General features: G+C 38.0%; 1 protein-coding gene and 1 non-coding gene across 4 annotated transcripts; both read right to left on the bottom strand.

Annotated features, from left to right (window-relative positions):
- Positions 1-1,007: 1,007 nt before the first annotated feature.
- Positions 1,008-16,636, bottom strand: numa1 (nuclear mitotic apparatus protein 1). 3 transcript variants are annotated; one of them, XM_073863559.1, is made up of 24 exons: positions 16,526-16,636; positions 16,050-16,099; positions 15,709-15,788; positions 15,550-15,629; positions 14,073-14,158; positions 12,024-12,092; positions 11,810-11,900; positions 11,554-11,701; positions 10,578-10,714; positions 10,382-10,493; positions 10,180-10,297; positions 9,937-10,077; positions 9,698-9,811; positions 5,123-9,619; positions 4,809-5,018; positions 4,429-4,586; positions 4,064-4,349; positions 3,696-3,894; positions 3,451-3,587; positions 2,454-2,798; positions 2,291-2,377; positions 1,924-2,154; positions 1,748-1,786; positions 1,008-1,417 (listed from the first exon to the last, which is right to left on the bottom strand). In XM_073863559.1, the coding sequence occupies exons 2-23, from the start codon at positions 16,089-16,091 to the stop codon at positions 1,775-1,777; spliced, it is 7,380 nt and encodes a 2,459-aa protein (XP_073719660.1). In that variant the 5' UTR covers positions 16,092-16,099; positions 16,526-16,636; the 3' UTR covers positions 1,008-1,417; positions 1,748-1,774. The 3 variants fall into 3 exon arrangements, with proteins under 3 accessions (XP_073719660.1, XP_055053465.2, XP_055053464.2); XM_055197490.2 differs by having other exon boundaries at positions 1,009-1,417; positions 1,744-1,786; XM_055197489.2 differs by lacking the exon at positions 1,748-1,786 and having other exon boundaries at positions 1,010-1,417.
- On the bottom strand, positions 14,457-14,585 carry LOC129439037 (small Cajal body-specific RNA 14). Its single transcript, XR_008642761.2, has one exon.
- Positions 16,637-17,707: the final 1,071 nt, after the last annotated feature.

The raw sequence follows: 17,707 nt of genomic DNA on the forward strand, positions 1-17,707 counted from the left end.
TTTCTTTTCAGTGGCTGTCGTAGATAATGCAGCCAATAGAAACATTCAAGCGCAGCTCTGGAGCCAATTAAATATTAGATACACAAACAATACACACGCCGCATTGAGCACTCGCTGCTGCGAAACGTCAACTTCGCCGCCATATTGGACAAGGCAACACAGGACCGTATGATTTTGTGGGTAAAAGCACAATAATGTTTAAATTTCAATGTCTTATGATCTACATGCGGGACTAAAACGTGCCATGAAAAGTTATTTGTTGTCATAAGGAATTGTGAAAACTCACGATAGTCAAGCATTTATTTATTTAGCTTTTATTTCTTGACTAATAATTTTGGAGACATTCCTTATATTGTAATATATTTCAATGCCAGAATTAGATTTGCTGTTTTTTGCAATGTTACAGTGATCATATATAATTGTTTCTCAGTCTCTTTATTAGAATACATCCAGAAAATGTGTATATCGTATTAAAAACTGTATAAAAATGTAAACTGATGTGTCTTTAGGGAAAACTCCCATTCCACTTGAGCAGTAGCAGGAAACTACAGGATCTCTTAAACCTAAATAAAATTAAATCCTAATTTTATAGAATTTTGTCTTTTTACTTCATTCTGCTCAAAAATGCTCAAGATGTGTTTAGTGCCAAGAGAGGTCACACGAAACACCGCTGAGGCCTAAAGACGACATTTAGTCCTGAATTTTTTTTTACATATTTCCTATATTTTCTGTTTGTATCTTAATAAAATAGATTGAAAAATAAATAAATAAATATGGATGGATGGAAATTTAAACTTTTAAATTAATAAATAAATATATTTTTATGTCCATATCATATTTATTTTTCAATCTATTTTATATTTATTTATTATAGATTATAAAATGAGGACACCGGATTATAGTATTCGGGTGCATATTATCAAAACTGTTTTTAATCTGGTTTGACTATTATGAAACCCTGCTTTTCTTATTCTGCTAATTCCCCACTTTTAATATACCAAATTGAAAAACACATACATCACTGCTTGCTAACCTGTAGTTATCCCTGCACATTAAACCAGGATGGGAAGCTAAAGTAAAAAATATATATACAAATAAATGTTAACTTAAATATCAAAATAAATGCACATGATTTTGTTAATGCTATACAATATGTAGCAAAGGGTGAAAATCTCATCAGCACATGTGGCATAAAGAACTTTATTCTCAAAAGAAAAAAAGAAATACATTTAAATATAATACATATAAAACCTATTAAATGAAACAGACAGGACAATAAACAATTAAAACAAAAGATGATGTGTAAAGAACAGAAACAAATCACAAAAGGAAAGTGAATAGTTGTCTTTAAAACCCAGATGAATGAAGGCAGACTTTGGGTGGAATCTTCGATTTAAACTTTCATCCTGAATTTAATCTGTGGAAAGAAGATTTTTCATTATAATAAATTTCACATACTGTTCAATCTAGACATTACACTATACATACAAGATGCTCCTTAAGGATCTTTGCATATATAAAGTAGTTTGAGTCAGGTGAGATGATGGGAGACCCAAGTGATAACTGATCTCAAGTGAGTGCACTTCCACCACCAAACATATTTAAAACTCACAACCGCAACCACCAGTGCAGCGGAAACCAATGGTAGATAAACTCAACCCACAGATATTTACATTTAAGCACTTAGCAGATGCTACACAGACAGCCAAGAGACACCCAATCCATAAAACATCAAATACATACACACTCAGTATAAATCTGTCAGAACAGAGGGTCACTGTAATGCCTAAACAAACACAAAGGATTTTTTATACACATGTGCAATTTCTTGACCTACACTAACTATAAATAATCATGAGCAACTATCTGTATCTTCATCAAATCCTGTATTCAGAGATAAATTCCATTAAAATGCTTTTGTACCTTTTTGGCATTAGAAGATTTGGGAGACTTGTTTCGGGGTGATTTTCCTCGAGTTGAGTCTATAGGAGATCTGCCGTTAACTGCAGATCGCAGTGCTCGACTGGCCACTGCGGGAGATTTTCGGGCGCTGTTGCGCAGCTTGTTGAGGCCTCTCTGCAGTCTGCTGTCACCGCGACTGTTGGTCTTTGGAGTATTCACCACGGTGAACATGAGAGATTGTCTTCGGTCAACCTTGAAATGAATTAAAGAAATATTTCTCTTATGACACACACGCTGGATTGTTTTCACTTGAAACTTTTCTCTAACCTAGCACTAAAGCTTTAATCAAATCTAAAACATTGGTTATTAACACACAAAGATTACATACGGGAGAGTTTGGAGGTCTGTTTTGACTGTTGGCATGCCTGCCTTTGGGCGTCATTGGTCGTGGGAAGCAGCTTGCCAACTTCTTTGTCTGTGTAAAATTATTTTTAGTTAATGATAATCGTGTAAAAAAAAAATTATAAGCAAGTATAGCCATTCTTGTGTACCTCAGGTGTATCAGGGCCTTGCAACTGGGACCCAGGGCGTTTGGGAGCCAACGGGCTGCGTGTATTTGCTGATGCTCGCGTGGGTGCGGTTGTTTTTGTGTCCTGTGCAGCCCGGTGAGCAGCAGTGCTGGATCGGATCTGACCGGGTAACATGGTGGAGCGTTGGGGCTGCGATTGTGCATGAGCCTGGTTTGAGCTTGTTCCAGGTGCCAGAGAGTAGCGTCGAGAGTTGAGGGACTCCAGAATCTGACCCGGTATCATGGACGCACGCCGAATCGTCTCATCTGGATCACCCATCCGCATGTCATCATCTGTTATGGTGAACGAGGGAAGTCCCAGACTGGGCTAAAAAAGGTGAACAGTGTAGATTTTAATTTCATAAAAAAAAAAGGTTGAAAACTAGCATCATCCGAGACAACAAACCGGATCTAAAAAAGCATTGAGAGTTAATGAGTTGAAACCTAGACTATAAAAAAGATGGACAACACGTAGACTTCCATTGTAAAAAAAGCCAATATATATCCCAAAAATATCCACAATGATGTCATTTGGAGTCTGCGCAGTAGCAATTGTAAAGTGGACCAAAGGTTGTAAGGCCCTGCCCATTTCCCCATTTGACTCAAAAACACAAATCAAGTAGTCAACTGAAATAACATCTCTGGGAATGTTTTAAAGTGAATTTTGATTTTTACGTTTAGCTCTCGTCCGATTGGTTTACATGGAGAGGGCGAGGTTAATGACCTATACTGCAGCCAGCCACCAGGGGGAGATTGAAATGTTTTGGCTTCACTTTTCAGGACGCGTGTTGCATCCCAGTTGAAACTTCAACGTTGAAGTTATCCAGATATGTGGGCTTGTTTGATGCCTGTTTATTGTATTGATAAGTAAAGCAGACTGAAATCAAACCAACATTCCCACATCTGTAGACAGTGGTTCATGTTTTGGAGCAAAGGAAAGGAAAACAGGGATGAATAAGTGTAATATAACTCTTTATTACCCTGGACTCCAGCGGGTAGCTGCTCTTCAGGTGAGGCAGGCAGGATTTGTTTCGTGCCTGAAGTTCAGCGATGCGCATCCAGTCATCGGCAGCGTGCTCTGGTTCATTCTCTGCCCCGATACAGAATGTACTGGTGGCTACACAACACAAACACAGTCAACAATGTGCTACAACAAAATCACACTGTGTCCCTCAAGCCATGGACGTCTAAAAACTAACTTATTTACTTAGGTGCAAAAATGTACCTCGTGCTGGGACAACGTTGTGCACAGCACTTCTGCGATATCCAGGAAGACTTTGAAGTTTGTCGGTTTTTGATAAAGCACTTTCCTCGGAGAGGTCCAAGGAGAAAGGTCGTGGGTGTTGTGTTGCCAGGTTGGGTTGAGATCGGGCAGAATGCAGACTAGAAAATGACTCCTCCCCTTCAACACTTTCTAGTGCCTTCTAAACAAACAAAAACGTAATCTTAATCTTTATCCTCTAGTACAGCAGGTACGCACACAAGATCTTTCTTTAGATACATTTTCTTTATTTGGATATGCAAAATGCATAAATGCGAGTTAGGTATAAACAGCAAAATCCGAGTTGCAGATTAACTTTGAGCGTCCCTTACCTTGGCCATGGTGATGTTGATAACCTGTGTAGTGCGTCGCCTGCGGGCTGAGGCCGTGAGTTTCTTAGTGGAGTCGACTACAAGATCACCAAAAGAAGTGATACTTGTCTCCAGTTTGCGTTCAATGGCATCATTTCGATCACCTTTTCGCTTGTTGCCTTGGTGACCAATAGGTGTGAAATAGAGAGTCTCAAGGGATTCTGAGCCCAGGGCACGACGTTTAGCAGCCAAACGCTCAGAGCTACGTACCAACGGAGTGCTGGACTCACCGGGCATTGCCGAATGACTGCCAAAGTGAGGAAAAAACATGAGTAACCTGGAAAACAACTCTGCATGATAAAGGTAGATTGGGTTTACGCATTTACCTGTCAGGATTGAGTGAATCGTTCAGCTCCAAGCTATCTGTGCTGGTGTCCTGCCGTGTTTCTGCGCCTCTCATGTACAGATTGTCCCTGTGTCTCACCTTTTCAATATCAACTTCAATCTTTTTGTGCTCTCTCAGCTGTCTGTTAGCAAAGTCCACCTAAAGCAAACAAACACCAAATTGAGACTAGGCAAAAGTATTTCAAAGACTCTAAACTTAATACAACTGTTGACCAAAATTCATTCGGTCAATATTTGGTAATTCTGATATCATTTATCTTACAATTTTCTTCTGTAATTCACTGTGTTGTATGGACATCTTGGACCAATACAGGTCTGAATAAAAAAATTATGGCATTACTATAAACATTTAAAAACTAACCTGAGCCTCCAAGCTATTAACTTTGGTTACAAGGCTCTTCTCTTTAGTCTTTGCCTGGTCTAGTTCCATGCGAGCCAATGTCATCTCTGTCTCCAGAGCTTTGACCTCCCTCTTGCTGGCCTCCAGCGAGTCCTCAAGATTCTTGTTCATCTCCTGAGCCTCCACCAACAGCTGCTTTTTACCATTATAGTGAGTTATTGCCTTCTCCACCTGAAAAAAACCCCAAGACTACCATTTAAAACGATTCTCCTTTAAAGAGGTGTATCAAATAGTATCTAGTAATTAGGGTACAAGGGACAAAAATCAAACCAGACCTGTGCTTTGTAGTGTTCTACTGCTTCTGACTTTATTTTCAGTTGCTCCAAAAGTTCCTGATTCTGCTCTTCCCACTGTCGAGCAGCCTTTTTAAGAGCAAGGATGGAGCCACTATGCTCCTCTACCTTTAACTCCAGCTCAGCTCGAATTCTCTGGGATGCATCACATTCTCTCTGTAGAGACTGGCTAAGTGAGGACAGGTGGTCTCTTTCCTTCTTCATTGTATCCAAATTCTGTTGGCACTCATTCAGTTGTTGCTTCTCATCAAGAAGTTCAACAATCCTCTTCTCTAGGTCCACCTTTGCTTTATGTGACTCAAGAACATCTTTCTCCTTTTGCTGATACAGCACTTCCATCTCTTTCAGCTTCTGGCCCACAGACTTCAGGATGCTATCCTTTTCTGCAGCATCACAACTGGCAGTTTCAAATTGTCCCTGTAAAATTCCAATCTTTTCCTCCAGCTCTTTGCGGAGATCATCTTCAGACTGTTTGGCACTTAATTGTTGATTTTTCACTTCATTTTGAAGTGAACTTATTTGAGCTTCCCTCTCAGAGGCAAGAGTGGAAACCTCTAGTATTTTAGCTTGTAGTTCACTAACATTCTTCTCAAGCACTTGAGCATTTTCTTTAAGGAACTCTTGTTGGGAAAGCTCATTTTGAAGCAAGGCAAGCTCAGAATCCTTTTGTGAAGCTATAGTTGTCACCTCCACCAATCGGTTGTTAAGAGCATCCAAGTTCTTCTTTAATGTGTTGTGTTCAACCTCTAAAACAGACATTTCCTGTTGTTTTTTCACTTGATTCTCTTGGTAATGGCAGATTTCCTCTTTGAGTGATGTTACTTCAGCTGACAGGTGGTCTCTTTCTTTTCTCATTGTTTCCAAATTTTGTTGGCACTCATTCAAATGTTGTTTCTCATCAAGAAGCTCAACAATTCTCCTCTCCAGGTCCTCCTTTGCCTGATGTGTCTCAAAGATATCCTTTTCATTTTGTTGACACAACTGCTCCATCTCCCTCACCTTCTCATCCAAAGACTCCTGGAGACGATCTTTTTCTGTAGCACGATGACCGGCAGTTTCCAGCTGCACCTGTAAGGTTCTAATTTTCTCCTCCAGCTCCCTGCGGAGATCATCTTCAGACTGTTTGGCCCTCAACTGATGATCAGTCATCTTTTCTTGAAGAGAAGTCACACAGGCTTCCCTCTCAGAAGCAAGAGTAGACACTTCAAGGATTTTAGCCTGAAGGTCACTCACCTTTCTCTCAAGCTCTTCACACTTAGCTGTCTCAAGTTCCTGAGCTGTTTTTCTAAGGATCTCTTGTTGGTGAAGCTCATTTTTCAGCAAGAGAAACTCTGATTCCTTTTGTGAGCATGTAGATGTCACCTCCACCAACTGCACCTTTACGGCAGCCAGGTTCTCCTTTAATGTGTTGCATTCAACTTCTATAAGAGACCTCTCATGTTGTTTCTGCATTTCACTCTCCTGGTAACTGTTGATTTCCTCTTTAAGAGATGTTATTTCAATTGACATTTGATCTCGTTCCTTTTTCAAGATGTCTAAATTCTGCTGACACTCATTTAGCTGTTGTTTCTCAACATAATGCTCAACAATCCTCTTCTCCAGGGCCTCTTTGGTCTGATGCACCTCAATGACAGTTTTCTCCTTTTGCTGGCAAAGCAGTTCCACCTCCCTCAGCTTCTTTTCCAAGGACTCCAGCAGTTGTTCTTTATCTGCGGCAACAGAATTTGCAACATCTAAATCTCCCTGTAGGGAGCCAACCTTCTCTTCCAGCTTTTTGTTGAGATCATCTTCAATTTGTTTTGCTCTCAACTGCTGATCCTTTATCTCATTTTGAAGTGAAATTACTTGAGCTTCTCTCTCACAGGCCAGAGCAGAAACCTCTTTAATCTTGGCTTGAAGCTCACTCATCTTTCTCTCAAACTCTTCACACTTGACTGTCTCAAGCTCCTGAGCCTTTTTTCTCTGGGTCTCTTGTTGGGTAAGCTCCTGCTGAAGCAAGAGGAGCTCAGATTCCTTCTGAGAAGCGGTAGCTGTCACCTCCACCAACTGGCTCTGAAGAGCAGCCAAGTTTTCCTTCAAAGCATTGTGGTTAGCCTCCAGCACAGAAATTTCCTGTTGTTTCTGTTGTTCATTTTCTAGGGAATGGCATATTTTCTCCTTGAGAGATGTCACTTCAGCTGAAAAGTTGTCCCTTTCCTTCCTTATTAGGTCTAAATTCTGCTGACACTCAATCAGTTGATCTTTCTCAACATAAAGCTCAACAATCCTCTTTTCCAGGTTCACCTTTGCCTGATGGGTCTCAAGGACATCTTTCTCCTTTTGTTGGCAAAGCTGTTCCATCTCCCTCAGCTTCTGTTCCAAGGACTCCAGCAATCGTTCTTTTTCTGCAACAACAGAATTGGCAGCATCTAGATCTCCTTGAAGGGAGCCAAGCTTCTCTTCTAGCTTTTTGTTGAGATCATCTTCAGTTTGTTTTGCTCTCAACTGCTGATCCTTTATCTCATTTTGAAGTGAAATTACCTGAGCTTCTTTCTCACAGGACAGAGCGGAAACCTCTTGAATCTTGGTTTGAAGCTCACTCACCCTTCTCTCAAATTCTTCACACTTGACTGTCTCAAGCTCCTGAGCACTTTTTCTCAGGGTCTCTTGTTGGGCAAGCTCCTGTTGAAGCAAGAGAAGCTCAGAATCTTTCTGAGAAGCGGTAGCTGTGACCTCCACCAACTGGCTCTGAAGAGCAGCCAAGTTTTCCTTTAAAGCATTGTAGTTAGCCTCCAGCACAGAAATTTCCTGTTGTTTCTGTCGTTCATTTTCTAGGGAACGGCATATATCCCCTTTGAGAGATGTCACTTCAGCAGAAAAGTGGTCCCTTTCCTTCCTCAATAGGTCTAACTTCTGCTGACACTCAATCAGTTGATCTTTCTCAACATAAAGCTCAACAATTCTCTTCTCCAAGTCCTCCTTTGCCTGATGGGTCTCAATGACATCCTTCTCCTTTTGCTGGCAAAGCAGTTCCATCTCCCTCAGCTTCTGTTCCAAGCACTCCAGCAGATGTTCTTTATCTGCAGTAACACGCTTGGCAGCATCTAGTTTTCTTTGAAGGGTGTCAATCTTTTCTTCCAGCTCTGTGCGAAGACCATCTTCAGACTGTTTGGCTCTCAGCTGCAGATCCTTTATCTCTTCCTGAAGAGAAGTCACACAAGCATCCTTCTCTGAGGCAACAGAGGAGACCTCTAAGATTTTGGCCTGAAGTTCACTCACAGTCTTCTCAAACTTCTCAGACCTGACTGTCTCAAGCTCCTGCGCCTCTTTTCTCATGGTTTCTTGATGGCAAAGTTCCTGTTGAAGCAAAAGGAGCTCAGATTCCTTCTGGGCACTCATAATTTTAACCTCAGCCAACTGGTTCTGAAGAGAAGTCGCATTTTCCATCAACACTTTGTGTTCTGCCTCTAAAACAGAAAACTCCTGTTGTTTCTGATGTTCGTTTTCATTGTAGTGACAGATCTTCTCGTTCAAACATGTAACTTCAGCTGACAGAACCATAATTTCCTCCTGTTTCTTTGATGCAGTTAAAGAAGCACAACACAGCTCTTGCTGAAGTTTCTTAATAGTATCCTCATGGTCTTTACGAATGGTTTTAATCATTTCATTAATTTCAACATTTTGTTCCTTCACAAGCTTTAGCTCGTGGTCTAAAGAGTCATACTCTTTACTCAAATTTCTGATTTCTTCATCCTTCAGAGATATTTGCTCTGATAGTTGCAAAATTTGGCTTTGAAGGCTCTCAATTTGGGTCACTGCTTGACTAACTTTGTTCTCTTCCTCTGTTTTCTCTTGTCTTAGAAAACTAATTTGCCCTTGAAGATCTCCAATGGCCTTCAGATGCTCATCAATTTCCTGTCGCATTGTCCATGCTTCCATTTTCAAGGAATCCTTCTCTTGTACCAAATTCTGATGATCTTTTAACTTCTCCTCGTATTCCCCAAGGGTTGCTTTAGCACTTTGCAAGTCTATAACGAGGGCATTAAGAGAATCCTGCTGTGATGCTCTCTCTGTTTCCAACCCCTGGATCTCAGCATGTAGAGCATTGACCATCTGGTCTAAAGAGGCTACCTTCTCTTCCAGCTCCCCTTTCTGTTGGCGAAGGTCCGCAGAGATCTTGATCTCCGCTGTCAACTGAACTTCAACCTGTTGCATCCGAGAAACATCCCTTTCCAGAGCGTCTATCTGTGCGGTAAGCATTTCCTTCTGGGCCTGGAAAGCCTGCTGTAGTGTCTCTCTCTCCATACGGATGCTGCTAATGGACTGTTCCAAATCAAACACCACAATCTGAAGTCTTTTTGTTTCCTTTTCAAAAGAGCCTCTCTCCTCAGCCAGTAATGCCTCAACCTCTGCCTTTTCCTTCTGAAGGCATGAAATAGTGTCTTGAAGTTGAGCAAGTTTAAGAGTTAGATCCGCCAAGTCCTGTTTAAGCTTTTCCCACTAGGAATTTAAAAAAGATTAATTAAAAAATAAGTCAAAATTCTGGAATGTATTAGTTTAAAATGTTGGAATTCTCACCTCCATGATGGGACCAAGAACCTCTCCTCTCTCCTGATTTTGAACTTTCTTGAGTTCATCCTCTAGAGCAGAAATCTTTCCTTGTAAGATCTGAACCTGCTCACTTAGGTACTCCTGAAGAGAAAGAACAAGAGGAAAGATTACAAACCCACCAGTTAGAAAGTACAAAACAGGAGTAAAGCAAACCCCTAATGCAATGATAATAAGAATTTGTTTTTTGAAAGAAGTCAATGGTTCACCCTATGTGTGACAGCCTCATGCAGCTCTTTCTCCAGATACTCCCTTCTGTTCGTCCACTCAGCTTCTGACGATTCATGGGCCAGCATGAGCTTAGCAACTTCCTCCTCGGCTCTTGCCAGCTGGGCAAAGACATTTCGTGCCTAAAGGGACCAGAGACAGAGTCGGTAAGAGTCAACGTAATTTGATCAAATATTTTCAAGTAATGGCACAGCAGAAAAAAGAAAGAGAAACCAGAACCTGACCTGAGCAGCAAGAGTCCCATTCTCCTCTGTAAGATCGTCAATCTTTTTCTCTTTCTGAGAGTTGTCCGTTTTTAGGTCCTGACACTGCTTGAGTACCTCATGTACTCTATGAAGAAGACTGTTGAAAGAAAAAACAACTTAAAAATACTGAACAAATTTCACACTTTTTTTAATTCTTGACCTCAGCTGTCTTGCATCTCACCTCTCGTTCTTCTCCTGGAGCTCCAGCAGAGCAGCTTTATGGTCCTTCTCCAACTGTCCCTGTTCCCGCAGCAGACGGTCTACTCTGTGATGCAGCTGAGAGATCAGACCCTCTGTGTGCCAAAGAAAGAAACATTTAAGGGAAACCGGCAATAACCTCACAACATCAAACACAGCAAGAATGACATCCGAGATACCTTTCTCCAAGATAATGTTCCTCTGACTGGCCAGCTCTTTTTCAAGTTCATCCCTGATGTCACCCTCTTCTGCCAATTCCTTACGGAGCTTCTTTAGCTGGAAATGTGGAGTGCTCATAATGTCCTGTATCGGAGAGCTGGAGGTCATGGATATATAAGTATTATTTGATTGAATAATATCTCAACTAAGTAAAACAATATATATACACACCACCATTAAAAACTGAGGAGCTCTGAGCACATATTATACAGTCATGAAATGCATATTACTTTCGCTTCAAATCCTGGTCCTAATCCTGGAAATACCACTTTGTTCGCATACTCTTATAACAAAAGCTTATTTACAAATAATCACGTCTGGCGCACTTTGAGGGTTTTGCATCTGAGATCTTGAATTATTTTTTACAACAAACATCAGAAGGATGCTGCCCATGTGTTCCTGTAGCAAAGCATTGCCTAAGCAGTGCAAAAGGTCATGGGTTTGATTCCCCATGACCTTTTGATTCCCAGGGAACTTTGGATAAATGTGTGTGTCAGATGTTTAAATGTAAATCTTTAACTCATACTACTTAACAAAACACTTTATCAGTCCATTATGGCCAACTGAGATTAATGCATTTCTCTTGTGATACATAAGTGTGATGGGGCGGTTAACATATCGTGTCTTTTCTGCTCTTAAGCTCGTTATTTCAAATGTAAGTGCGTGGTATGCACGCTCATAATGGAAGTTACGCGGTCGCGACATGCACGAGGTGCGAAACGCTTGTTTTTCGAGGTGTTTTCAAAATGCCGCAAAGGCACCGCCAGGACATGTGACTAGCTTTTTCAGGTGCAACATATGAACCCTTTAAGCAGGATTCTTTCAACCCATGAGAGTTAACTTAACTACCTAGAGCAATAGGAATAGTAAAAAAGTTAACATTATAAACCAGGTGGGCACAGTTACTCCAATCATACAAGCACAGAGGACACCTACCCATCCAAGTTGGAGGCCACAGTGCAGAGCTCCTGAAATTGAACTCTGGGAGGACGATGAAAGCGACTGAAGAGTGGAGACTCATCATCGATGTAAAATGACGAACTGGTTCCACTGTCGGAGCTGGAGCTCGAGACGTTCATCACAGCTACACAATGATATTTATTACAGCAAATTACATATAAAGACTTCAGTTACACAGTGCATAAGAAAATGGAGCAGACTGATGAGCAAATGTCCTGAAGAGGATACTTACAATCCTGAGTCAGAAACTGATCAAGGCCTTCATCTAAAGACAAACCATCTGCGCTGTCTTTTACAAAGTGAAACATGGAAGCAATCACCAACTGAACAAGAAATGGAGAAAGATAAAGAGCCAGAAGTCAAAACTGTGCCAGTGTTTCACATTAAGCTGCATTAATGTTTCATGATTGGAAAGTAAGTGATTGTGGTCATTTTTAAAGACAAACCTCTGTACTTGTGCTCATAGGTACAAGGTTCTTCTTTTTAAAACTGCAGTAACAAAGCAGAAGCGCCACCTGTGCAAAAACATTAAGCACAAATGAATACTTAGTTGACATACAAACAAATGCAATTCTGTGAAAAATAGATGTAGGAATCTTAATGTTGCTCTTAATCTCCAATAAGAACAGAAAATGCATAAAATACCTGGGTGCTAAATTCGACCAAATCTTTTGTAAGGCACTGTCCTCAATTCATGCACTGCAAAAAATGACTTTCTTACTTAGTATTTTTGCCTTGTTTTCAATAGAAATATCTAAAAATTCTTAAATTAAGGTGTTTTTTCTTGACGAGAAAAGTAAATAAGTCTAGTTTTAAGACAAATAATATACAATTTAAGTGAAATTGTCCTTAAAACAAGCAAAATTATCTGCCAATGGGTTGAGGAAAAAAATTGTGAAATAAGATTTCTTTTTTCTTAACCACTTAATTCAAGTAAAATTTTCTCACCCCATTGGCAGATATTTTTGCTTGTTTTAAGCATAAATTCACTTAAATTGTATATTTTTTGTCTAAAAACTAGTATTATTTTCTTAGGTCAGTTTGCTCATCAAGAAAATACATCTAGATTTAAGAATTTTTATATATTTCTACTGAAAACAAGACAAAAATACTAAGTAGGAAAGTCATTTTTTTGCAGTGTGATGCTGATAATCTTTTTCTTGGCAGTTGTTTACATTTATTCAAAATATATACCGTAAGAATGCCAATATCACAAACGTAGATTTCACAATGGTTTACAATAACTAAATGATTTTAATACTCCAAAAAGTTATGAATCATGAGAGTGGTGCTTTTTCCAGAAATAATATGTATGTTAGTTGTATCATTTTCAGTTCTTAAACAATTTAATATAATGTAAAGTGATTTTACAAACCTAAAGCATTATCATTTTGCATATCCCATACAGCAAAAAATATATTTCTCTGGGCAAAAATATGTTTTAAATAAACACCAAATACATTTTGTAGAAAGTAAAGCTTAATAAAAATTATTTTTGTATTTAAATACATTTTCCCTCATATATCAACATGTATTTTAAAATACACTTCTGTGGCAACAAATACATTCCTAATTTTACAACCCATACGGTAAAAAAATATATTTTTCTTGGTCAAAATAAAAAAAATGTTTGTGAAGTATGTATGAAATGTAAAATTTTATAAAGAACATTTTTGCTATTTGAACCTTTTCAAATCCATTATATATACATGTTTTTACCATACAAAGTTTTTCTTACAAATAATTATTTTTAATAGATCTCAAAATATACCAAAACATATACTGGTGAAAAATACATTTTTAAACATTTCAATATATATATATATTTTTGGGCCTTTTTTGTATATTTTTGCCGTATGGGATCATGTATTATTTAGCAAGTACTCGCATATCGCACTATTTTCGCAATATCCTGCAGCCCTAGTTTATTCATGCAGAATAAACTATATTATAGTTATATGTGATTCTAGACCACAAAACCATAAGTCATAAGTTCACAGGTATATTGGTACATTGTATATTGTACATTGTATGTAAATGATCAGTATTATATGCCAAAAATCATTACAATATTAAATAAAGATCCTGTTTCATGAAGATAATTATTACATTTCTTACCCTTAATATATATAAAAATGTATTTATCATTAGTAAAACGTGTTGCTAAGGACTACATTTGGACAACTTAAAAAAAAGTGCACTCTCAGATTTTCAAATAGTTGTATCTCAAACAAATATTGTCCTATCATAACAAACTATACATCATTGGAAAGCCCATTTTTCTATTAATGTATAATTCTCATACCCTTATGACTGGTTTTGTGGTCCAGAGTCATATGTGATACTACATGGGTCCAGAATCTCTCGAGGGTACGTGAAGATATTTTAAGGGTAAACTATTCACATGTACACAAAAATATTTCCACATATGCAGCCTAACGGAATAAAATAAACAAGGTGTTTCAGCTGTAAAAATAATTAATCCAAATACACACCTTGGCGAGCTGAAGCTCCACATCAACTCCTTGATTTATCTTCTGTGAGATGAGAGAACTTTGTGTTCTGCTGAAGTGAAAGTCATCTGCAAATGAGATGTAGACATTATGGGGCGGTTTCCCGGACAGGGATTAGACTAGTCCTAGACTTAAACACTTAAGAGCTCTCCAAACTGAAAACAACTTGTACTGACAAATCTTAAAATACATCAGTGCCCTTTGTTTTACCTCAAAATGCACACAGGCAATGTTTTTAGTAAGGCATGTTTGTTAAAACTAATTATATTTCCTAATTAAACTAAGGCCTAGTCCTGGATTAAGCTAATCCTGGTCTGGGAAACCGCCCCTTTATATAGGCATGCATTGGTTTACGATCTCTAAATGATTGTGTGGAACCATCGCACAGAGAACCCAAACACTTGACAGGCTCTGTCGGCAGGAACCAGCATCACTCTGTGTGGTGTCCAGGACTACAGCACAGCTCTGATCAGCAGTCACATTAGGACAATCCACAGTTTTTTACTCGCATTCATATGGTGCTATGGACTAATATCAAACCTCAAAGGATTAATTGCATATTTAAAATAGTTATTGTATGAAATAATAAAATTTCACAGAGCATAAAGTCGCCATGAAAAGGAAGTAACGACCGTCTTATTTTCCCTGTGGGGACGTATATCCAAATAAAACGGCTTCTGAAATGAAAAAGGCAAGGCTGGACTTGAATTCATCCGTTGAGAAGTTGGGTAATTTTGCCATTTGCTTATCACTGCACTCTTTTCCTGGACCCCACCCACTCCCTCCAGAGGAGATGAGGAGATTTGCGTTTTTGATTTAAGATTATGAGGGCACATGAAATTTCAATATATCAATAATAATAATGAAGCTCTCAGATAAATCATTCGTAAAAATACCACAATATTCCAAAATAAATTACAGTTTTAATTTCAATTTCATTGCAACTTTAAAGGGATAGTTCATCCAAAAATTTAATTCCATCATAATGTATTCACTCTCAAGTTGTCATAAACCGATATAAAATTTTTTCAAATGGAGATATTTTAAAGAATATTTATAACCAAATAGATTTGGGGCACCATTCGCTTCCATAGTATTATTTTTCTACCATAGAAGTCAATGGGGCCCCAGATCTGTTTTATTACAAACATTCTTTAAAATTTTTTCATTTGTGTTCGGCAGAACAAAGACACTTATACAGGTATGGAACAACTTCAGAGTGATTAAATGATGACAGAATTTTCATTTTTTGGGTGAACTATCCCTTTAACTTGTATTGAAGCCAAAACATTTATTTAAAGTAAACAGTCCAGTGGTTTAATTATTAAGCCACCACTATTGCTTTACACTAATAAACTTAAGAACAAAATAAAACCGTTGACTACAGTAACGTAATGCTACTGATTCAAAACATAGACATAAACATGTAAAAGGACACAAGCATAGATTTTAAACTTACTGTGCAAAATGTTCAAGACGTTTTCAACTTTGTTATCAAGGGTTAAAGACTTTAACTGTTCACATTCCTCTTTTTCCTGTCTGAAAAGCAACAAGTGAACGTTAATATTAAAGATTTTTCACAGATTAAACTACAACTGAGTTTCAAATCATAACTTACAATTTGCAGCAGATTCTCATGAGCATGTCCTTTATGTGAATGGACTGTCTGAAGGGTTCGTCTGGAAACATGCCGTTCATCTGTCAGGAGAACAGGAGTCAGTAAAATCATTTCTTTAAATGTTACATGGATGACAACTTATTCACAAAACTTAACAGGATTAGTTATCATGATTATTTTTATTCCAGAAATCCACAAAATGTATGTCAAGTGTGATCATCTGTGGATGACACTCATACTGTAGCTGAATATATGTGCTGCTTGGTTAGCTGGTTTATCAATAAGTGGTTTAATGGTATATGCCAAACAAGAAACTCATACATTATGAAAGAAATACTCACCCATATCGAAAGAGCCTCCGCCTTTACCTTATTTACCTTCATGGCGGACTCTAAAAGACAGTTTCAAAATATTACATTAAAATTATAAACAGTTTTTATGTTAGACGTAAAATGGACAAACAGGCTGATATTTGAATATGCAGCTAACGTTACATAAATAAAAACATCCATGGGCATTACTACTGCTGCCACTTTATTTGTTTTTATGATACATTTTACTTAGCTTTTGATCTACAGTACAATACATTTTGAATCATACATTTGGTAGTCAAAAATGGACTACATACAAACATACATAACAATGCCCAAACGCACAATTAAAACTAAACGTATAACAACAAAAAGGTCATTTTGCGCTCTTTGTGTACATGTTAACTCTAACTTAACGTTACTAGTTTTAACAACATGACATCGCGACAAAACTAATTCCCTTATATTTCTATAAAGTGAAATATAATAATAAAACAATGTTTTACCGTGAATGCAGGACGAATTAAAACTGAGACGCGCATCCAAACTATCCCCGAAACATTTTCAAATTCAAACTTGTGACCCGTGCTGTAACTAAACGCCCATTGGTCCACCACCTGTCTACGTAACGCTATGTCCTCTCCTCTCATTGGCTATGTAGAAACAAAGTGACCAATGAAATGTCTTTATCTGCAAGCAACGCCCCTGTAAGAAAATTCCAGTTTAAGTTCACAAGCGAACACAAAAAGCCTCGAAATGGCGCATATCGTTTTAATAGTTTTAGATATTAACAAAAATATTATCATATTTAAAAAACAAATATATAAACGAAACGAAATCAACTGGAAAACGAATGTTTTAAGAGTGTACTGGGCGTCACCAGACTGCGCAGACAGTTGATCGCATATGACTTCAAAGTACCGCGAGAGCAGCTCAAAAGCTATGCATTTGACTCGCTCTCGCGGTACTTCGATGTCATTCACTGTTTTTAGTTGTAATGGACAAAAAAACCTCATGTCGATGACTATTTCTAAATAATTATATTATTTTATTTGAAAATTTACACTATATATCAAAGGTACAAAATGTTAAACGCTCTTTTATATGTAAGTCACTTCTGCTAAACAAATAAATGTAAATGAACACACTGCAATCGTTTTTTCCAAAGATTTTCAAAAAAATTATATTTAAATGCACACTTCTCCCCATAATAAAAAAAATGATGTCATTTCGAATTTATTTCTTCTGCAGAACGCACAAAAAAATAATGAAAGGCTCAACTTTGTATTATTTCAAATATCTTTAGTTTATGCAGGTTAAAGTCATTATGTGGGAGCAGTAATATGAAAAGGCTTGATATGAAGTGTTGTATCAGAACTCTGTGATTTTCCACTACGTCTCTATCTGTACTTTTAATGTTCTTGACACAACAGGTGCTGAAACTGCACATAGGATCCCGTTACAAACCTCACTCGCCTGTGCACAGCAACAGTAATCACATATAGATAAATATGCAGTCACAGTCACTCCCAAAATCTAAACCACTGAAGTCAATCTTATCATCACAATGCTTTGTTGTATTAATTTATAACAATGCATTAAAATGTTTATTTATTTTAAAATTAAAAAAGTATGACTGCAACTTTTTATAATCAGTTGACTTTTATGCATGCAATCCTTTGCATACA

The sequence above is a fragment of the Misgurnus anguillicaudatus genome, chromosome 24 (genome assembly GCF_027580225.2).
Source record: "Misgurnus anguillicaudatus chromosome 24, ASM2758022v2, whole genome shotgun sequence".
In the NCBI taxonomy this organism is placed as follows: domain Eukaryota; kingdom Metazoa; phylum Chordata; class Actinopteri; order Cypriniformes; family Cobitidae; genus Misgurnus; species Misgurnus anguillicaudatus.

Excerpts from the sequence above, each read along its gene's own strand:
- numa1 (XM_055197489.2), bottom strand. The coding sequence starts at position 16,091 with ATGAAGGTAAATAAGGTAAAGGCGGAGGCTCTTTCGATATGG. Across the intron at positions 10,298-10,381 it reads CTCCAGGAGAAGAACGAGAG|TCTTCTTCATAGAGTACATG; the intron begins GTGAGATGCAAG and ends TTCTTTCAACAG. Across the intron at positions 5,019-5,122 it reads TAGAACACTACAAAGCACAG|GTGGAGAAGGCAATAACTCA; the intron begins GTCTGGTTTGAT and ends GGTTTTTTTCAG.